The following is a 24130-nucleotide window of genomic DNA, read 5'->3' as shown; positions in this document are numbered from 1 at the left end:
CAGACGTAACGGTAGTACTATTTTTTATTTAACAGATTATAATTGTTTATTTGTATTTTATTCATAAGAAAACTACAGAATATATTATGATTTTAACAAAAGTTTTAATTAAATCGTCAAATTTAGTTAAATAAATAAAATTAGAAAAAGCATTACTAGTAATAACTAGTAACTTGTAGTAACTTTTACGGAAATTTCATGGAATTACGGCTCCATGGGACACAAGGAGATAAAAACACACGTAACGTTACGGACGAAATACCTAGTAACTTTTGCAGACTTCCAGTGCGGATTACGGATTACGGGCTGTATGTGACCAAGATCTATGGGTGCCGTCACATACAGCGCGTAATCCGTAATCCGCACCAGAAGTCCGCAAAAGTTACTAGGTATTTCGTCCGTAACGTTACGTGTGTTTTTATCTCCTTGTTCGCGATCGAAATGAGACTCCGATCGGAACAGAGAGGTGCCGGGTGCGCTCAGAGAGAGCGAAGGGTAAGATTGGCGGCAAGGAAAGAACGGAGCGAGCAGCGAAAGGAACGAGAAGGAGAGAGAACGCTGGCGGTCGCACGAACCGGCAACCGAGCGAGAGAGAGAGAGCTAAATGGAATTAAGTGAGCGAAAAGTGAGGACCCGCAGGCGCGGGGAAACGGATCAAATCGTATGAGCGCGATAAATGTTTGTAGAGCGATGATACTTGCAGAATAATGCACTTTATTGTCAATAATTAATCAAACGAAATTAACAAAAGTTCGCTGGCGATTAAGCCCGTCGATTACGTTCACGCGACAAGCGTCTAAATCTCGCAAAAAAGAAAAGATTCGAGAAACAGCTGATTTCGAAGCCCGAAACTAAGCTTTCGTACGCTTGAGACGAAAAATGAGAAAACTAATTACTAGCACTCAGCGACTTGAAGCGTCTTCTCACTCGGAATTGAAGAAAGCTTCTGGTTTTGCAAAAATGACCGAGTGAAACGCCTGTCCGGTTGATCGGCTTGCGACCGCCTTTTTCACATCGGAGAGAGGGCCAGATAATCGATGATGATTCGTGAAGATCTAAACTCAAGCGCCAGAGAGGGGAACGCTATCTCTGATGATTTTGAAATTTTCGTCTTCTCAACGCTTCTCTCGTGGCCTTCGCTGTTAGAAGTAAAAATAAAAACAATAGCAGCGGCTCACTCGAGATTGTTTACCGAGGCATGTTTTTCCGCGGCGAACGCTAAACATGGTCATATTCTGCCCGTTAATGTGAATTTGTTACAACGTATACGATAACGAATTATAAAGACAAAATTATAGAAATATATGACGAAAAAGAAATTATAAAAACGACATAACGCACGCAGCGCGAAGCTCGATCGTTAACACTCCTTGTGTCCCATGAAGCCGTAAATACAGACGTAACGGTAGTACTATTTTTTATTTAACAGATTATAATTGTTTATTTGTATTTTATTCATAAGAAAACTACATAATATATTATAATTTTAACAAAAGTTTTAATTAAATCGTCAAATTTAGTTAAATAAATAAAATTAGAAAAAGCATTACTAGTAATAACTAGCAACTTGTAGTAATTTTTACGGAAATTTTATGGAATTACGACTCCATGGGACACAAGGAGATAAAGACTTAGTTTACACCGATTGTTTAGTACGCGTACCAAGTATTAAATCTGCTTCTTTGATTGATGTAGATTTTACACACGGACTAAGGAATAGAGGGACGGAGCACAAGCTGTACCGGGGGAGCACGTTTGCGGCGGGCGGGGGGGCCATTATCGTTTAGTAATCACCACACATAGAACTCATTATTTGCGTATGTGTGAAAAATGAAAGTCAGATCCTGCGCACAATAAACAAAATAGGAAATAGAAATAGGAATAATTATTAAATATTAGAAATAAGAAATTGGAATTATTTATTTTAAAAATAAAAAGAATAGAAAAAATTAATGCATGAATTAAGAAATAAAAATTGGAACTAATTAATATATTTTATTCTCTTGTTAGATGTAAAATAATTTCGATTTTAATTATTAAATGTTTATTGCTATTTCTAATATTTTGTCTACTGTATGCAGAGTCTCAGAGTAATAAAAGTTAAAGTATTTTATAAAATTTATAGTACAACAATAATAAAACCGCCTAACCTCTTTACGCTTGTCACTCGTTATGTCTAGTGACACCACTACACGAGTGTAACCATGTCACAGACACAGAATCTCTGTGTGAGAATCGCTACATCAATATGGCGAAAAGCAGTCCCCCCCGCACGCTTGAATTACCATCCCCTCTCGCCTAAACTAGGACTTTAGACTCGGTCCCTCTATTCCTTAGTCCGTGATTTTACACTAAACAATTTATACCTATCGAAGAAGCAGATTTAGTACTTGGTACGCGTACTAAACAATCGGTGTAAACTAAGTCAAAAACACACGTAACGTTACGGGCGAAATATCTAGTAACTTTTGCGGACTTCCGGTGCGGATTACGGATTACGGGCTGTATGTGACCAAGATCTATAGAGAGAAGGTTACCTCAGGCAAACCGGTTGTGGGCGAGGGACGATGAAGTAAGGGGAGAGCTAGAAACAGCTTAATGGCGAGGGACGATAAAGGAAGGGGAAAGCATGATGATCTCATCGACAAACAGTAGCTGTCTCTCTCTTTCAAAGTTCTTCCTTTTCTAACTGTTTCTAACTCTGTCACTCGCTTGCATTTATTCTCCAAAAAACTTATGTACGCATTAAATTTTATAATACTGCCAAAAAAAATTGCAAGCACGTAGGTAATAAGAGGAAAGCTAAAGATAATCAAAAAAGAGTCGCCAATAAATATAAAAAAATTATTAATTAATTTAACGCAATTAACAGATTAATATAACATATATGTATTTTTATTAATATAAATACTTATAAAAATTTTATTATTATACTTGTATACTTATTATATTTATTATACTTAATTTTTATTATAGATACTTATAAAATTTTATAATCACAATGTTGCCGCATATTTAATGATCCCTAATATATACCCCATCATATTTGTTTTAAAGAATTATTTTAAGATTTCAACAGAAACATTTCAATAATATTTTATTAGCAAATATTTGAAAATTGTTAACACTTTGTAAATTTTATCATATAAATATTCACATTTGCAATGTTGAAACATATATTACAATTTCATTATTTAAGTTTGTATCATAATAAATTTGTGTATGATGCTTTTTATATTATCCTAGAATTGTACTTACATTTATGAATTTCAGTTACAATTTCTTGACAATTTTTGAGGTTTTCTCAATTAAATATAAAAAATAAATTTTTTTATAGTATTTTTTTTTGTAAATAATGCATATAAACAGTAAATATTATTTTTAAAATAATTTTTAAATATGTACTATTTTTTCTTTTATTTTACTACTTTACAAATGATGTTTTTTGTGTATATCCCCAAATTATATTTTATTTTCATTGATATTACAGTCTAAATACGAGTACAAAGCAATTTATATCACAAATGCATCTGTTGCAGCGATATTTAACATTATAAACGTTAAATATCTAGCGCTATAATTTGCAATATATGTAATTTATAGCGCCTTTCTAATTTACTTTTCAATTTTTATTACGCAATTTCCAGTGCTATTAATATTTTACAAAATAAAAGTATTTTTTCGATAAAAATTCAAAGCATTTCTATATTAAAGGAGCGAGAGAGAAAACACTAAAACGTGCGAGAGAGACAGCTACTGTTCGACGATGAGATTATCATTGCCCCTCTTGCCGCTCACCCCGCTCAGCATGTGCCCCTCTTGCCGCGCGTCCCTCTTTGCGCGTAAGGTAACCTTCTCTCTATAGATCTTGGCATAAAGGCACCATATTGATTTACATAGCATGCTCATTGGTTGAGACGGTCTTATGCTATGCATATGCAGTTATGTCATTTTGTGTGTGATGGCCTTATGTGACGGCACCCTTACTTTTCATCTTTTTCTAATTCTAAGAATTAGAAAAAGGTAAAGAATAAGTTGAACCGAGATTAAAGTTAGGGTGCCGTCACATACAGCCCGTAATCCGTAATCCGCACCGGAAGTCCGCAAAAGTTACTAGATATTTCGCCCGTAACGTTACGTGTGTTTTTATCTCCTTGTGTCCCATGGAGCCGTAATTCCATAAAATTTCCGTAAAAGTTTCTATAAGTTGCTAGTTATTACTAGTAATGCTTTTTCTAATTTTATTTATTTAACTAAATTTGACGATTTAATTAAAACTTTTGTTAAAATCATAATATATTATGTAGTTTTCTTATGAATAAAATACAAATAAACAATTATAATTTGTTAAATAAAAAATAGTACTACCGTTACGTCTGTATTTACGGCTCCATGGGACACAAGGAGATAAAAACACACGTAACGTTACGGACAAAATACCTAGTAACTTTTGCGGACTTCCGGTGCGGATTACGGATTGTATGTGACGGCACCATAGAGGTATAAGACTAGAGGGAGCGAGTCGTATGCTAGCACGTAAGAGGCCGCGATATAGCGATAGAAAGAGAACGCTGCATAAGGGCCTCTCTGTCTTTGTCTATACGCGCATGCGCTTTTGCGCTGCTCATTGTCTATAACGCATTTAGGTTCTAACCTCTTGAACAGTTTGAAAAGATAACCTTAAAGAAAAATTCTCAAAATTACAAACTTATTACAGCAAACAGTTTACTATAAAATATAACTTTTTTTGAATATGGAATTGTATATAAATATACTGATATATATAATAATAAAATAAAATTTATTACAATTACATATTGTTTTTTATATATTAGTAAATATATATATATAATAGTTACATTCTTTAAATCACAGTACAAACAAAAATAAATTGCACATTATTAAATATTTATAAAAATATATAAATATGCACATTACTATATAAATATTTATAAAAATAGAAAATCTTGCTATTGCCCACTGAAAATCGTGAGCTTATTATTTTGCATTCGTATTCTTTGTCTTTGATCGTTAAAAATATTATTTTCGTGTTTCAAACGAATATCTATATATTTTTGTATTATGAGTAAAATTAATTGATTACGGTGATCCATAAAGGGTTCTTGTTCGAGAAAATGTTTATTATCATCTAAAATTGTACTAGGCAAAATTTCTAATGTTTTAATAATTATGTTTGTATTAATGTTTTTAGCTAATAAATTTTCAGATTGACGTATAATTTTTTCTGTACATTTGCAAATTTTTTACATTTATCTTTAATGTAATTATATTGAAAATAAAAATATCAAGTATTTCTATTGTGATATTTTGTAATAATATTATCTATAGCATCTTTATATATACTTTCTTATTACTGTAAAAGATAATTACTTACCTTTTTCTACTGTTTGTGTCATTGCTTACACTACTATTATTCAGTTCATATGAACAATCTTGCTCATTTAAAGAGCCTTCATCAAGAGAATTCACAGGCATCTTTTCTCTACATATCTTAATCTCTTTATCACAATCTTTATTTGTTTCTAAATTTGTTTCTTTTAATATATTATTTTCTAGTCTATTAACACTGCTAACTAATACTCTCTCTGTTACTAGCTCTTTTGTAATATTCTCTGTTGACAAATAAGATTGATTTACATTTATGTTTGCCGGAACAGCTTCTGGTCGTAATCGTTTTCTGCTTCTCAATTCATCAGAATAATAAAACAATTTGTCATCAAAGTGATCGCTGCATATATATGTAGTTTTGAAGTTTGGAGACGTTGATAAATTTATAGCATCCATCCATTTTTTTCTTATTAATTCATTTTTCGGAAACCTGTTCGTATTAAGAATTATAAAATTTATAAAATATATATTTGAAATGACTTATGAAATATAATTTATTATTAAATATATACTTTATTACATTTTGAGGTTAGAAATATTAATATGTACTTACAAGTGAAAACTACAATTGGAAATAGGAGATGCTTCTATTTTGCATATGAAGCATTTTTTTGTCATCTTAGTAATCAATCAAGAGACACTAGTGTCTCGCGCTAATTGTAAAAGTTATGTAATTATCTAGAAAATAACATACAGAACCAAATACAAGCAGAGATACACAATTTTCCACGATCTACTACATATGCGCACGCTCCGCACGCATATATTCCATGATCTGCACATGCGCACATAAACAAAGACAGAGGGGCCCTTATGCAGCGTTCTCTTTCTATTGCTATATCGCTCTTTCAGCTCGTTCGCTCCCTCTAGTCTTATATCTCTATGGACGGCACCCTTAAGCTGGTTCTACAATAAGTTGCAAATGCCCCGTCACCGGTCGCGAAGGATGGCAACTACTAATTGGAAAGCGCTATTTCTAGTTATTTTTAGTAAGACGGAGCATTCGCGACTGGCGACGGAGTATTTGCAACTTATTGTAGAACCGGCCTTAATCTACATTGGTGGAAATGGGCATTAGTCCCTGGTGCTGATTTGACTTGTTGCGACACTGGATGCCAGTGTTGCGATATGGGACCGGTTGTATGCGCATGTGCGACAATACGGCGTTAGTACAGTGTCTCATACAAATTAAACAAGGCACCGTTACCCCGCTACATTAAAAATATTTCTAAATTTTTTGAAATTGATTGAAATTTTTTACTTCTTGGTTTTTTAGCTGCTGGCTCCGTAGATTCCATGCTTGTAAATAAATAAATCTTACCTTATTTGTAGTCACCAGACCTTCTCATGTCAAAACGTCCCGCCATACGGTCAACACATAACATATAACGGCACTGGATCTCCATCACCGCACATGCGCAGAGCCGCACATGCGCATACAACCGGTCCCATATCGCAACACTGCTGGATGCAGACAGTGATAGCAGCGCCGCTAACGGTACGAATGCGAATCGGAGTCAAAGATTGAAGCGGGATTTCGCAGTGATTACCGGGTGAGTGCGAAGGTGGAACGGAGTAGTGTTCGGCCAAGCGGGCGGCGCGGTATGTTGTCGACTTTCCTTGTCGAAGAAATGTCGTCGGCGTCCGACGTGATGGCCAAGTAAAACGCGTAAAACAATGTCGAGTCCGATAGTTAGTCATACGCAGTCACTCGGCGACACTGTTGAGACGAACGTGCAGGTGATTTGCGCGGTCTGCAACAAGACTGACAAGCTGCTAAGGTGCTCGCATTGCAAGGCAGTGTACTACTGTACGAAGGACCATCAGAGACGTGACTGGGAACGTCACAAGGAATTCTGCACGACTCACCCCGCGCGTGATGCACCCGTGGACAAACAGACGTTCCCAATTGCGAACAGAAATTTTAATCGCGACGTACCGTCCAAGCAACATCACTCCGTCGGCAATCGTAGAACTCCGAGAGCGCGAGTCTCTAACCTAAACAACATCCCTGTCGCGGATGCATCGTGGGCGACGAACGTCACCGCAGAATCATATCGAAACACGAAACATTTCACAGGTATATTTTTATTTTTATCCTACTAAGACGTTCATCCTTAAACATATTTTTGCAGTATTGCGCAGTAATAAGCGAGTTCCATTACTGATAACTTTTGCGATATAAATAGCAGGCTCTGATTACACTCTTATTGTTAGATGTTCACGAATTGCAACTACTGAAACAACTGCTATTTCTTAAACTACGATATATACAGATGTATTTTCGAACAAAAACCAAAAGTTTTCTTATGCTTTATTATTATTTGTAAACTTTCAATGAGTTTAACAATTTGTATACTTGATTGTAGATTCTGTGACACAAGGGGAAAACAAATCGAGTCAACAAGAACGAAAGGAAAATCAGAATCTTAAGAAAAAACCAAGTGGAAAGAATAGGAACTCACGTAACAGCAAAGCAGATGGTTGGACTTCACCTATAACATATGAAGGAAGCTCAGAGGATACTATATTAGAGGCTTGTGATGAGCTTCTAAATCCTGCTTTAGAAAGCTCCAGAATCTTCAATAGTTTAAATAATACAGATCTCTGTTTGTTGGTGCAACATCATAACGGCATGAAAAACTTCCCAGAAGTTCGGTTGGGTCAGGAGGAGGAGCTTTTACCCCCCTTTTTACATAGAAATAGAAATAATCTCGAAGAATTCATAGATAAAATTTGCCAATATGTGATTAGGGATATGGATAAGTATGGTGTGTGCGTGGTGGACAAGTTTTTAGGCAAAGAAAAAGGTCTTGCGGTGCTAAAGGAAGTTTTAGACATGTACAGTGCTGGACTGTTTAAAGATGGACAATTGGTTTCTAATAAAGCTAGTGCAAATGACTTAAAAACAATTCGTGGTGATCAAATAATATGGCTGGATGGAAAAGAGCAACAATGTCAAAATATTGGCATGCTGATATCACAGGTTGATGCAATCATTATGAGAGCCAATAAGATGCACGACAATGGGAAAATAGGAAATTATACAATCACTGGAAGAACAAAAGTAAGTACATTGTATTTCTTATATTAATTATATATGGAAAATCTATATAAAAAGATATATAATATAAAATGAGAAAGGATTTATTTTAATCTAAATATTAATATTTACTTGCATAAAATTATAAATAAATGTTTTATATATATTTTATTAAACATATGCATAATGCATGTGTATGTATTCAGAGTTTGATAATTAACTTCAATTAATGGACAAGTATGGTGTGTGCATCTTAAAGTACTAATGTTCTAAAATTGAAGTTTTTTTATTCATTGCTGTTTTTAAGTCTCAAATATACATATATTAAGGAGAAGGGGGATAGTTTTAATCATGAGGTATATTTTGTACCTACTAATATTTATTGATATGATAGACTTACTATGATTGACTTTCTGAAACCACGATAATTATTAAAAATTGACTGAAATAATGTTGTAATTTTAATTATCATAATTTGAAAAATTTAATTAAAGTGTGAATGTTAATGGGTGATGGATATATTGCCTCATTGCTGAAACTACTCTTCTATTTATGAAAATAAGTAAAATATTTTTATGGTAAAAAAGTATTTTTTATAAAGTTGAGAATATTGTAAATGTAGACTGAAATAAGTGGAGAAAAATTTCTTATCTTTTCGATAGTAGATTAGTATTATATAAGCTTAATATACAAATCACATGCACACACAAAATGCAATTTAAATAAATGTTAAATTTTTAATTGCTGTGGTTGACAATACGATTGCTTATCATACTTTTTTATATATTTTAATTAAACAAGCAGCAATGTGTGAGATAGCTGTGTATCCAATATTCACGTGACAGGAATTTTCACTGATAAACAAAATAAACTTTTTTTATACTTGTATAGTTCAATCATGATTTACAAAGTGGAACATGTTAATAACATGCATCAAACACAAAATAAACTATACAGTTTTTAGGAGCGCAAATGTTACGATGACACGCTGAGGTGAACATGATAGAACAAGGTCAGGATTCCAAAAATGCGCTGATCTTTTGCGAGGGAGCATTGTGCCGAAAGGAGAAGGAGAATGGGTACGAGAGGCGCGAAGTGCAGTCAGTCACGTACGCCGCGCAACTCCGTCCGTCCCACTCTCTTTCTCCATGTTTACACCGACGGGACTCTACACACATTCATTTTTGCACTACTAACTCCCACTAAGTTGTTCAATCGCACCAGCGCCTAGTGGCTACTTTTGATGAATCTCTGACAAAAAAGATATATTGATTTTTGATGAAGTTCTTGTTTTCATTATTAGTATTATATATAAAGAATCGTAAGTGATAGATTTCATAAATATTTATTAAATACGACAGGAAAATTTTTATAAATACTTTTAGGTGCATACATTTAAATAACAACATCTAATAAATATAAAACTGCACGAAACGGTATAAAGCAAAAATATGAACACTTTTCTTATTACAAAAATATAGTTATGTTCTTATATATAAATATATTTTTGCTATAGAATATGAAGAATTAAAAATGGAAAATAATTATTATATTAATAATGTTTTAATGTTGCTTTTATTATTTCTATTATTTCTATTATTATTATTATTACTAAAAGTATTTTTATTTTTGAACATTTCTATAGACATCAAAAGAGAGAAAAAGTTATCTTATAGAAATCATATTATTGTTATTATTGTTTAGAGGAGAATAATCATGAAAACAATTTGAATAATATTGGAAAATTCTCTAGTAAAAAACTAGAGATTGAATGTAGAGTGAAAATAAATAAATAAAAATTGGTGTTAAAAGAGTAATTTAGAACAATTGTTCAATACAAAGTTCTATACATCTTGTATATAACAGTATGTTTTTTTTTATAATTGTTACATGTAATTGCCATATTGATCTTATACATATCTTGTTTTATCACCAGAGATCCACGATATTTCTCGTATTGTATTGCAGTTAAACTCGCACCTGTTTAATAATCATTCAATGTGACTGTTATCATTGTCCTTTTGCATGATTGATCTCAGTATCTATTTTTAGTTAGATATCGGATTACTCACAACTAGACAAGGATGCTTATGTCATCTGCATTTGCGTTAACATGTTTAGTTTATTAAATATTTTATTTTGCGTGCATTGTTTTTACAACTGTGTAAATAATCAATTTAAGCGTGTGCGCTAATATCTACGGTAGTATACACATATGTGAGATATATTAATTCGTCTGTGGGTGCATGCATATTTTTGAATCAAAAATGGAAAAACTCTTATTGAAATAACAGACAAAACGTATAAAAATCACTAAACTCGACTATTTCACTTTATCAACTAAACTTTTATCAACTAAATTAAAATGATTTAACGTACGCTCGGTCAAGCTTCGAAGAGATACGTCTAAATTTTTAATTAAGAATTCAGAAATACGACGAACTAGAAATATGCGAATATAACGGAAAAATTTAGAAATTCTCAAGGACAACTCGATAAAAAGGACTTGCCGCTAAAACCGAGACGTATGGATATCTAATCTTGGTGCAAATATCGTGTTTTTAACGTGTAATATTATTTTATAATATATAGATTATCGCAGAGTAAAGCATACATATTGTGTACGTTATAATAGTATTTTTTTATTGCGCTTCTTTTAGACAATAGATCTTTTTACTTAAAATTGACGAAAGAATCTGCGTGCAGAAAAAATGTGTTTAGAGAGATCAATGTCACACTATACATTAGAAATTAAAGAAATTGCGAATTGCAGATTGGAATTCAATGTATTAGAATAAAATGAGCTAAGACTTTTTATTTGATTATTTTATTGATCGAATTCTAATTCGATCAATTTTTGGGACTTAAATTCTCGATACGAATGAGGTAAAGTACTCTATTAGGTACCATTTATATTTGTTTAAATTCTAACCAAATAGAATTGTTAAAAATTTTGAAAAAATATACACTCCTTATACTGTTACTTTATTGCATCCTTGTTGCAATTTGCAATAACTTTTTATTTTGAGGAGTTATAGAATTATATCTTCAGAAAGGCAATTTTTCTCATCTCGAGTAAAAGGGGTTCCTAATTCCGGGTATGATAGTAGAAAGTGGAAGGAAGGATAGGAAGAATAAGAAATAAAATAAACTTTTAACACAATTAATTCTAATTAATTTCTTAAAAAAAGAAAAGAATTTATTGCTAAAAAATTGAATTACAAATTTGAAAAGACACATTATTTGTGCAAAATTAGAGAAAAATTAAAACATATGTTTTGAATATAAAATGAAATAGAAAGTCAACTTTAAGAAAGACAGTAAATTTAAGTAACAAAAATATTAAAAATTTAATTACAATAAAAGAATTAACATAATTAAAAGTAAAATACTACTCGACATCGAGCAATCTTTTACTATCCAGAATTAAGAATAAATATCTGTCTGCTAGTTCGCTAACATTACCTAACTCTGAATGATAGTGGAATATTTTTGAAATAACACATAAAAACAGCATACTTTAAACTATTTTCTGACATAAAGATTATTAAAAATCTTTTATCTTGATTAAACAGTGGATTTGCGCAGGAAATTCCGAAGAATATTTCTCTTCGTCTAAACACAAAATCGAAAGCAGCGTGATGAACAGCGCGATCCGGCTCATAATGGCTAGCCTTACCTTTCCTCACTAGTTACAAGAGTCAGTTGCAGAGTGCAGAATTTAGGAGTCAAGAAAAATACCTATCTGGAATTAAAAAACCACCCTATATTCGGGCACTTCATTCTACGCTTTTTTTTAAAAGGCGTGTGTAAACCATGTTTGAACATATTGTTTTATTTTAATTTTTATTATCAATTTTTATTTTTTATTATCAAAAAATAAATAAAATTTTTATTTTTTATTATCAAAAAATATTTTAATTAATCGGATATTTTTGTAAAATATTTACAAAATATCAACAATAAAAATTGCTGACAAGCATAATTTGCGTTGATATCAGCAATAAATTAAAGGGCAAATATTTGAAGTTTTAATTCGAGAGTTTTTTTCACGAGATAAGAGTCCAATGTTATTATTTATTTGACACATACAAGAGAAAGTTATAGTTATGATAATTTATCATGGTTATCATTTGTTCTTTTAACGAAATTATTTTTCTTCTGCTATGTTTCAGGCAATGGTGGCTTGTTATCCTGGCCACGGGTCGCATTACGTGAAACACGTAGATAATCCAAATCATGACGGGCGTTGCATCACGGCCATTTATTATCTTAATCGAGATTGGGACATCAAGGTGCATTTTTACATGTGTATATATATATATATATATATATATATATATATATATATATATATATGTAATATTACATATTATGTAATATACAGGGTGTCTCAATAGCTATTAGCACCTTAATATCTTCGAATCTATAAGGTTTAGAGAAAAATGTATATAACCAAAATTGCACGATACAAAGGGGGCTATCATATGACGATAATAATTTTTGTCCAGGTGGAGGCGCTTCGGAGATTTCAAGATCAACTTCGTGTTTTCAAATGGAATAATATGTTTTTTTTTTTACATAATATGATTTCTCTAATTATTCTGCATATAAAAGTATTAAGGTAAAGGTAATATCGAAAAATCAATAGGTTACGAGATATTTTACACTTTATTCTGAAATGAGCCGGGCATCCAAAATACGGAATACACTATTCCGATTAACATCACATTCTTGTTCAATTTGTCGCACACTAATATTAGTGTGTATGTATGTATGAGGATTTGAGCCACCATTGCGAGGACCATGATTTCATTCCCTTCATGACGCTTTTCACGTTTATTTTTACGGGTATCTAAGCTACCGGTTTGTCTAAGTTTATCGTACACATTTTTAAATGTTTGACGCGCAGGCTGAGTGCGATTAGGATATCGTTCAACATATAAATTTTTTGCTCGCAATGAATTTTTTTGACATTTACAGTAAATGACGATCATGTCAATTTGTTCTTCAAATGAATACATCTTGCACGATTAACTGATCTATCAATACGAGATATCTATCAATACGTTGCGAGAGACAAACTCAATGAAAAATTTGCAAATCGCTGGATTGGACGTGGGGGTCCTGTAGTATGGCCAGCTCGTTCACCAGACTTGACACCACTGGATTTTTTTTTATGGGGAACCCTGAAGGACATGGTCTATAAAGATGACCCAACTACATCTCAAGACATGCAACAACGAATTATTAGAGCCTGTGCGTTAATAACTCCCGATGCTATTAAAAGAGCAAACCAGTCAATAATCAGAAGAATACAGTGTTGCATTGATAATAATGGCTATCATTTCGAACATTTTTTATAAACGTCACTTCATTTCAGAATAAAGTGTAAAATATCTCGTAAACTATTGATTTTTCGATATCTTTACCTTAATACTTTTATATGCAGAATAATTAGAGAAATCATATTATGTAAAAAAAACATATTATTCTATTTAAAAACACGAAGTTGACCTTGAAATCTCCGAAGCGCCTCTACCTGGACAAAAATTATTATCGTCATATGATAGCCCCCTTTGTACCGTGCAATTTTGGTTATATACATTTTTCTCTAAACCTTATAGATTCAAAGATATTAAGGTGCTAATAGCTATTGAGACACCCTGTATAATATATTATTTACATACATACAGGGATGTTCCAGACTTACCGTAACACATGTTAATGGCAGATTTATTTGAAGACGAAAATCTTAATGCCAAAATGTCGAGGCTGCTATAGTTTTCAAACGGGAAAGGTTTAAAGTTCACCAATCAGCTTGTCAAAATTTTGCGCGCTCAGGGACATCGCATATCAAATGGACCCTTCCACAACACTTTACTTAGCTCAATAAAAATAATAATACTTGATATTGTTCACTTTATTTCTTTGCGCACTGTTCGCAAAATTGACGAATTTTAGGCTGATAATAGTAATTGTCGTATAGAAACGCGATGCGCGTCGAACTGTCAAAGCATTCATGTGAAACGTGCCATTGACAAATGACGTTTTTTTTGTGATGAGAGAAAATCAATACAATTGGTACGAAGTATGGTCTGCTGCATGAAATGTCAATAAGATAGATAAAGTCGGTAAGAAAAGAAAATTTCAACATGTTTGGAAATATATTTTTATTTATTTATTTAAAGGAACACAAATAAAATATTCGCCTTTTTTCATATCGCAGCAGACCATACTTTGTATCAATTGTATTGATTTTCTCTCATCCTTTTCATCATCCCGAAATTCGTCAATCTTGCGAACAATGTACAAAGAAATAAAGTGAACAATAATTTCAAGTATTATTATTTCGATCGAGTTGAGTAAAGTGTTGTGGAAGAGCCCTTTCAATATGCCATGTCCTTGAACGCACGAAATTTTAACAATCTAATTGGTAAACTTCAAACTTTTCTTGATCAACAACTATAGCAGCCTCGACATTTTGGTATTAAGATTTTCGTTAAATGAGCTCAGGAATCTGCCATTAACGGTTGTTATGGTAAGTCTGGGACTCTATATATACAGGGTGTCCCATTTTATTTTAAACAGTGAAATATCTGGAAATCACGGGATTAGACAAAAATGTTTCGTACAAAAGTTTTATGACTTCGAGGGGGACATAAGATAGTGTCATTGGTTTGTCCTTGGATAATCGTTTGAAGATCACGTGAAGGTCACCTTTAATTTCTTAAATGGAAACTCCCATTTTTCATTGCATATTCTTGTAGCTTACCTCGAGAACTTTTCAAAACACTATGATAAAATGTTTTTTCATTAAGCACTTTCCGAGTTATGAGACTTGAAGTTTACAATATCGCCGGCATTAGCATTACCCGAGGAGTACCCCGATGTGGAGGTTCCATGGTTGGATTTACATCTCTGTTTTATGTGTATGTGTTCGTGCTCGCGCTCGCACGCGGATGGAGATGCGGACCTCACGGATGTCACTTCTGCGGTATTTTTTTATCTAAACCGCTCTCCAACTGCGTACTTTACAGAAGTTGTTCAAAATTGTTGCCGTTCTGCCGCTCGATACAGAGTCAAACTCACCTAAAATTCGCTGTATTGTGCAGAGTATGTGCAGAAATTCTTCTGCAGGCAGCCACGATGCAGTTCATCATGTCGACTATCATCGTTGGTCGTTCGCGGAAAACGTCTTTGAGAAATTTCCACCATCTTACTGGAACCACATCCTTCGCCTAGTATTCAAGTCGACATCTTCAAGGAGGTCATTTTGGAGAAATTCCAAATACTTCTAACCATTGATGGGTCCATCGAGGAAAAAATAAGGCCCAATCACAAATCCACACCACACATTTAACTTCCACTGGTGCTGGTGGTCGAACTAGCGTGTCCAATGTGGATTTTGAGCGGTCCAGTAGTGGATATTGTGGCGATTTACAGAAGCGTTGCTATGAAAAGTGGCTTTATCGCTGAAAAGGATATAGTCAAAAAAATCAGATTGGTATCGGATTTGTTGAACCGCCCACTGAAACAAAACACAACCCGATTTACCATATCTTGATCAGATAACGCCTGATGAACGAGCATGATGTGGTATGGCCGATATTGACAAGTCCGCAGGATTCACGAGGTCGCAATCGATCGGGACATCCCCAGTTCACGTTCGATCTGTCGAAAACTGATCTGAGGATCATTGTGTACCATCGCCAATATAGCGATGGTACGAGCATCGACTTCATCAACTTTGGCGATTCCGGCGTTGTCTATAGCGAATAAATTACCCACGTCGAGCTCTTCGTTCAATGTAAAAAATAGCGGAAGCATTGGGATGCTGCTGATTTGGGTATCATAAGCGATAGCTGAACGCCGCTTTTCTGTAATTGTGTCGACATTCTCCGAGTGTCAAGAGAATATCGACAATTTCAGTGGGAGAGTAATCTGGCGTCGTCACAACTCTTCTTCAATCGGAACGACCAGATCATAAAAATTTTGGAGTAACGTGCTTTTATCGATAAGTACGACGGTAATGGAAGAGTTGTGACACGTAGTCGCAAGTTTAATTGTTCAGAACGGTCTCTTAGAGAACAGAATTATCTCGCATCTGTCGGAATGATGCCAGATTACTCTTCCATTGAAATGATTGATAGTTGCTGTAAGGTACGCAGTTGAAGAGCAGTTTGGAATAAAAAAATACCGCAGAAATGACAAGCCGTGAGGTCGTCATTTCTGCGCCGCGTTTCTATCTGCGTGCGAGCGCAAACACACACACACGTGTGTGTGTAAATCTAACCGTGCAACCTTTACGCGGTACACCTTGGACAATGTTAATGCCGGCGGTACTGTAAACTTCAAGCCTCGTAACTCGAAAAGCGCTTAATGAAAAAATACTTTATTATAGTGTTTTGAAAAGTTCTCGAAGTAAGCTGCAAGAATATGCAATGAAAAATGGGGGTTTCTAATTAAGAAATTGAAGGTGACCTTTATGTGATCTTCAAATGACTATTCAAGGACAAATCAATGGCACCATCTTATGTCCTCCTCAAAGTCATAAAACCTTTGTACGAAACATTTTTTTCTAAAATCCCGTGATTTCCAGATATTTGACTGTTTAAAATAAACTGTTTAAAATGGGACACACACACACACACACACACACACACACACACACACACACACACACACACACACACACACACACACACACACACACACATTAATGCGTCTCTGTAATTATATCCATCGCGTCACCGATAATTGTACAAGGAAAGTATATTCGCATTTAGCAATTAGGAATTTCCATCTTACAAGTATATTAAACAACTAATTCTACAGGGATTTGAAACAATACACATTAATACATATCTATGATCCACTAAGTCATTCAAATACATGTAAACAAAATAGATATTTTTTAAATTAAAAATTAGTTTAATAAAATTAGTTTTTTTTTTTTTTTATTACGCTTTACTTACTGTTTGTCTATTAGATGTGACAATAAATATTATAAGAATTTTACTATAAATAATTAGATTATTCTATCATTCAGACGATTACAAAATTGATTTCTCGCTTTGGATGTTATTACGATTTTGCAGATGTAACTGCACTTTTAGAACTTTAGAAAGGGACAATATAATATTCAATGTAATAGTTTTATAACAAAAAAAAACTGAGCCTGTAAGAGAATAATTGCTTTCTTACTGTACAGGAGAATGGCGGACTTTTGAGGATATTTCCTGAAGGATGGCGGGATCAAGTGGCGGATATTGAACCTCTATTCGATAGAATATTGTTTTTCTGGTCTGACAGGCGGAACCCGCATGAAGTGCAACCAGCGTTCAAAACGAGATACGCCATCACGCTCTGGTACTTCGATGCCGAAGAAAGGAATCAAGCTTGTCGAAGATATCAAAAAGAAAGTGCGTAAGCGATTAAATTAATTTTTTTAATTTTCTGTTGTTTTTCTTTTTAATGCAATTAGTTATTTTTGTACAAGATATCAATGAGTACAACGAAATTAGTAAAAAGTAGTTATAAATTCAATTAACAGACGGTGTAGTAAATCTTGTATATCATATTTTGTATATCTCACGAACTGTATGAACATACATACGATATCGTTTGAAGTTAAAGAATGTTGTTAAGTCTCAACTTTTTGCGGTTCCTATCATAAGATGAACGCGACATAGTGCTTTACTACATAATCCTGCATATAGTTCTCTAAATAAAAAAAGTAACACATGATTACAATTAGCGCAAACTAGCGTTTTTCTAATCTTTATAAAATTTTCTTAATAACAAGAATTAATTGTTATATTCTCATTTTATTTACTCTCTTATAATATTTATTAAAATATACATTTTGTACTTATATGTATTATTTCTACATGGACATTTTATTTTGTGATAAAAGTTCTAATAGCAATTCTATTAAAATTAGTAGTAATTCAGTCAAGTATCGATTGTGGTAACTGAAATTTCTTTTTTAGGAGAACTACATTCGAAGAGTAATAGTTCATGAGACATTGAATGCGAAGAACTACTACACCGTCTGACTGGACTGAAATTATACTTGTATATAAAATATTATATATTATTATGTATCATGATAATTGTTGCAGGAGGAATTGAATAGCGTAGAAAAAAATACTACGGATGACAATGCGTGTTTGCAAGAAAGTGCAATAGACATAAGAGCGTACTATTTCTTTTTTTACAAATGGCACTGTAATATATGTGATGAGTTAATGTGTGTAGTAGTTGCAATTTACTTATATGTATAATCGTTTATTTCGATTTCTGAGATTCATGTTCGCACTTTGTAATCCAATATTTAAAATGTCAAATCTTCTTACGTGTTTTATGTTACCTATAAGAAAAACTTGTGTCGATCATTTTCGTTATGTAAAGTATTACCGATCTTTAGGACATGTTGCATTTGAGAAATGTTTTAAGGAAAACTGTAGAATATAACATATAAAAAAATCTCTTCCAGAAACTCGCAGAAATTACACTTTGATCGTGTTTCGCGTAAATTTGTCTCCATAATGTTCTTATGCAGCATTTCTTAGCAATATATTGATGCAACTAGTTGCTAAAGGAAAAATTACATTGCTCACATACAAAGTGTAATGTTAGTATTATCATGTTGTAACGTTACACTTAAATATTGACGACTTTTTACGCTTACATAAAGATATCACATTTTGGTTTATTATGGCCAGTAATTGACTTATGCTTCCAGTGCGACGAATTGAAATCAATCGGGGCCCAGTCTGTACCTGTATAATGTTATGTATATTGAAAAGTGGTAGAAAGTGGTAGACTGTGTTTAATACTTGTATGTATCTATTTATATGAATTGATAGGAAAGAGTAAGCACACACACGCGTACCATCTGTGTCCTATTGAAAAGTCTGATACAAGATTCTATTAGTCATCCCAATGAGAAAAGCATGAAAACAATTAGAAAGAGGTATTACATTCATGATATTATAAATATTCCATCCTGAAAGAAAATTGTCGCCAAGTTACTTCTCAATATCATCCGCTACATTGTTGGACACAGAGGAGTGATTGTAAGAAAGAAATCATTTGGAAGTCCTCCTCGTGTGATTAAATTATTTCTGTCTCTCAGACTTTATTTAATTTTGTTTTACATTTACATATTAGCGAAAGTTATAATCTAAGTGATCCATTTCCGATGCGTTTTCGAAATATTGTAAAATAAACAAAATTTTGTTATCCAAGCGAAATAAATATACATTACGAAAGACTGTGTGTATTAATTAAATCCATGTAACTCTATGTGGATTGGATATAAGAAAAAGTTATCAAATAATTTTCATATAACATCTTTTGTTTTATCTAAGGTACATCGGGAAGTTGACAATCTTGGATTTGATTGACGGCAGGCACGTAAGCTTGAAACGAGAAGTTTTTTGAGAACATTCCCGGATTGATCACAAAACTATTGGAACAGTTAGTTGTGTATGTTTCAAAATTATCAGCGATTACAATGAGATCTGGTGTGGGAAATATTTGTAGAGCATGATCATATCTCCAATATATCGGAACGGTTCGAAGAGACACAGGAGTCAAGTGTGACTGGCTAATGATGATCTTGGCAAACTAAAAATTTGTTTTCCAATGTTAGATGTATATATTGTATTTATGATAATCATAAATATAATTACTTACGTGCTGAAGAAAGTATTCCTTTTTGGGAAAACGAAACGCGTTCCTACACATCTTCGTCAGCACATCTTCTCGCAACACCACAATCTCCTTTGTACAGTACTGTATTCTACATGGATTTGTGGTAAAAATAGCATTTGGTATCACTTTTGTGACTTTTTCGATGATGCATTTAGGTAAAGGAGGTTTTGGCAAAATTTTAGGAGAGCCTAAATCGTGCGGACCAGGTACAAAAACAAATTTGGAAGATTCCTTTACGCTTGTATATTCTGCTATTATGTCAACCAAATTTTTGAAACCTGTTATTAAGGCTTGCGCGCTGGTGGCATTTGGAGGAAAACTCAAAAACTGGCCGCATAATACGAAAGCTATAGGAGGATAAGTCATGTAACCTTCCAGTAATTTTCTAAATTTTTGTAGAATATTTGGAACGTCCAACCATAACTCCGCTATGAATATTATTATTCCATCTTGATTAGTCTCTTCGTGAACTTGGAGCTTCTTTGATATTTTTAAGGATACATTATGCGGTCCACCAAATGTATTAGCACCCTCAAAATCATTTCGCAAACTTTTTAATGATTCTATTGGTGGTAAACTGATATTTTTTACATGCAGCATATCATCCTTATAAATTCCGTTAACTATTACTATACAGCCTTCCATGATAAAAGTATTCTGAAAATCGTACAAGTAAAATAAGGAAAATAATGTTTTATCAGTTTATGCTTGCTATGTTATTGTCGTGCTTAAAATACTCTAGTTGAAATGTACATTTATATTATGTTGGAAACATTAAAAAAAAGTTTTAATGCTATAAAAACAATACAAACAAGCATTAAAAAGCATTAAAAACAGCATTTTAACAAGCATTAAAAATAATATTTTATGTAGATATATAAGTTTAAAAATCTATCCTTTTCAACATGCTATCATTGATTAATTATAATAATTGACATTTCATTGAATCTTATCATAAACCAGATTATTTCATAAAATCATTTTTCTTATTCTTCTTAGCTTGTTTTATCGATACAATGAAAATATTTATATTATATTGTTTATAAAAGCCAAATAATATACACACATTACTAATTACAAATTAAAATCACAGAACTTTTCAAACTTTAAAAGTTTGGAATTTTGCAACAAGAATTTAAGTTTTATTTTTATAATTTTATGTGGAACACATATCGCACTTTCGCAAGAAGTAACACAATTCAAAAATATCAAATTATTCAGGAGAAAGGAAAGAAGGAATTGCATTAATATTTTTTACTAATAATATTGTGAATAGACTTTTATCTTAAATTCTATCGCAAATTATAAATCGTCTGAAACGAACTTGATTTTACGGAAAATAATTTCACATGTCTATGCTTGGTTAAACAATAATTTTAAAATTATTTACGGCAGTATTAAACATAGCAAACTCACGCGGAAAATATTTAAATTCAACTTGTATTCAACTTGTATTTTCCTGATTGAAGGCCGATGTATTTAGAACACAATCTGCAATACAATACAAAATTCGAAAAATTTTTACTTGAGTCACTTTTCTTGTGGAGGTGCGATATACAGATTTTTTTAAATCAATGTAAATTTTATTTTATAATAAAAACTTATCTTCAAAAATCAAGTTGAAAAATATGTTACTATGTTTAGTGATGTTTTGATAATATTCTGAGATAAATTGAACAGCAAATATTTGTATAAATTATTGTGCATATAGACATTTTTAACTTGTTGGTATAGAAATATTTTTAAAGTAAAGTGGGAGATTATTAATAAAATTTAGTAATTAACAATATATCATAAAGGATATTGTACTGCTTAGATCAATTTTAACAGTTCCACTTGTATCTTCTAAATAATATTGATTGTCTGTTAATTTTGTAATCAGACCCATTACAGATACATTTCCTGTTCTCAGTTCGCTCAATAAATATTCAATAGTTATTAAATTTGTTTTATCTGTTTGTTGTTTCTCAATCTTAGAAGATAGAAACTGTTTATGTCTCAAAGTCTTGTGCCACACCATTTCGAAACGATGTTTAAAAATCAAGGATTTATATTCTGCTTCACTATAAGAGCTTTCGTCATCAATAATAAACTTCTTCTTACATGTATCATACTTTATCTTCGGTATATCATATCCATTTATAATATTAAATATTGTTTCTGTATCTTTTAACTTATTTGGTTCTAAACATTCTTTTATAGCAAGATTTAAATGTTCAGCACTAATATGTGAGTCATTCAAGTTTTGGGATGAAATTAGCTCTATAATCTGAATAAGCAAAGATTCACGTTCATTTTCTGGTACTGTCAATAGCCGCTTTGCAAGAGATATTCCAAGCTCTCTAGAAGAAATATAACAAACAATTATAGATGTAATATTTTTTAGAAAAAATCTAAGTATAAATAGTTTCAGATATCATGATCAAAATAAATCACATTTTCATATATTTAATAAAAAATAAATACATGATTATGTAACTGTTAATACTTATAATTCATAAAAAATTATTTTTTTATTTGCATCTTATAGTAACTTGTTTAAAAGTCAATTACAATAAAATACCACAAAATTCTTTAATTAGAACTAAAAGAAAATACTTACTTTGACAATATTAGACCGTAGAGTAAAAATTTTTTTTGAATAATCTGTGTATATTTGTCAGCCATTGTTAAGCAATATATACCTAAGTAATCATAAGTAAGAAAGCACAAACAATATAAAAAATATCATATTAGGCAATGTCTATTAAACAAAAATTCATTAAATTCAATCACTGTAAAACAAATCATTTTATATTATGTCTTTAATTATTACTATGTATTCGCAGAGGTTAAGTGTCTTTTTATTTCTTTGCCACTTTCCCCAACTTTCCCACCCTTAAACTATTGAGTTCTATAACATACTGGAGCAATAATCAGTAGGTTTGTTCTTTATTGCTGCACTGAGTTCACACTGCACTGGGCATCGATCATGTAATTTTTCCCTAGGAGCAGAAACGTGAAAAATAAAAACTGTTAAGCCTTGTGTCCACGATACTAGAACTCGGTCCGAGATCTCGGACCGAGGGAAAGTTACTAGAACTCGGATCATGTACACACTGAATTTGGATGCAAAACTCGAATAAGAAGCTCAAACGAAAAAATGCGTTGCGTCCCATTTTTCGGTACGAGTTATTGCGAGTTATTAGATTTTACTAGTTTCTTTCACTATCTGTCAAGACAAAATATAAGATACTTATAGTGATACGAGATACTGTGAACAATATAAATAATATTTTAGTAAGTAATTATAGAATTGAAAAAATAAAAGAAATATAATTCTTAAATAAAATAAATTAATAAGATTAATAATTAATAAGATTTACATAAGTAGTTATTATTAGTTTTAATGCAGATTAAATTAGACATTAAAAATATATTATAACCTATATATACATATTATTTTTCAAGAAAAGTATAATAATATATAAAACTAATTTTCAGTAAAAACTTCTTTTATAATAAAAAATGGATAATAAGGAAAATGTTAAAATTTTATTAATGTTATATCAACAACATCCTTGTTTATATGTTACAAAAAGTGTTGATTATCATAATCATATGAAACGAGATCAAGCTTTACAGATAATCTGTAATCAGTACAAAGAATTAACAGGACAACCACTAACAACTGAAATTGCAAAAAAAATTAATAATTTAAGATTACAATATCTGGACCATCTAAATAAAATAAAACATTCGAAATCAAGCGGTGCATCACTTGATGATATCTATAAACCAACTTGGCAATATAACATAGATCAGAAAATCATCGTAAAGAATCGTAACTCGATTACAACGCTAACTATATTCAGCCAAGTATAAATATTATTGTTCGAGGACTCGGACCGAGATCTCGGATTGAGTTCTAGCATCGTGGACACAAGGCTTTAGGGTGCAGTCCCATTGAGCACG

The 24130-nt window shown here is 32.2% G+C and overlaps 2 protein-coding genes and 1 long non-coding RNA gene across 5 annotated transcripts; 1 reads left to right on the top strand and 2 right to left on the bottom strand.

Annotated features, from left to right (window-relative positions):
- Positions 1-4477: 4477 nt before the first annotated feature.
- LOC136998892 (uncharacterized) lies at positions 4478-6737 on the bottom strand. Its single transcript, XR_010889411.1, has 2 exons — positions 5963-6737; positions 4478-5839 (listed from the first exon to the last, which is right to left on the bottom strand). It is a non-coding gene; the product is annotated as an uncharacterized lncRNA (long non-coding RNA).
- Positions 6738-6943: 206 nt separating this feature from the next.
- Hph (HIF prolyl hydroxylase) lies at positions 6944-19733 on the top strand. 3 transcript variants are annotated; one of them, XM_067352250.1, is made up of 5 exons: positions 6944-7489; positions 7779-8476; positions 12628-12747; positions 17667-17877; positions 18580-19733. In XM_067352250.1, exons 1-5 carry the CDS (start codon positions 7087-7089, stop codon positions 18591-18593), a joined length of 1446 nt encoding a protein of 481 aa, XP_067208351.1. In that variant the 5' UTR covers positions 6944-7086; the 3' UTR covers positions 18594-19733. The 3 variants fall into 3 exon arrangements, with proteins under 3 accessions (XP_067208351.1, XP_067208349.1, XP_067208352.1); XM_067352248.1 differs by having other exon boundaries at positions 18448-19733; XM_067352251.1 differs by lacking the exon at positions 12628-12747 and having other exon boundaries at positions 18448-19733.
- On the bottom strand, positions 19569-23128 carry PolE2 (DNA polymerase epsilon subunit 2). Its single transcript, XM_012379242.2, has 4 exons — positions 22779-23128; positions 21981-22518; positions 20159-20842; positions 19569-20089 (listed from the first exon to the last, which is right to left on the bottom strand). The coding sequence occupies exons 1-4, from the start codon at positions 22841-22843 to the stop codon at positions 19826-19828; spliced, it is 1551 nt and encodes a 516-aa protein (XP_012234665.1). The 5' UTR covers positions 22844-23128; the 3' UTR covers positions 19569-19825.
- Between the last annotated feature and the right edge of the window lie 1002 nt (positions 23129-24130).

This window comes from Linepithema humile, chromosome 3, assembly GCF_040581485.1.
Source record: "Linepithema humile isolate Giens D197 chromosome 3, Lhum_UNIL_v1.0, whole genome shotgun sequence".
Taxonomy (NCBI): Eukaryota; Metazoa; Arthropoda; class Insecta; order Hymenoptera; family Formicidae; genus Linepithema; species Linepithema humile.
This window is presented reverse-complemented; position numbering and strand designations above follow the sequence as displayed.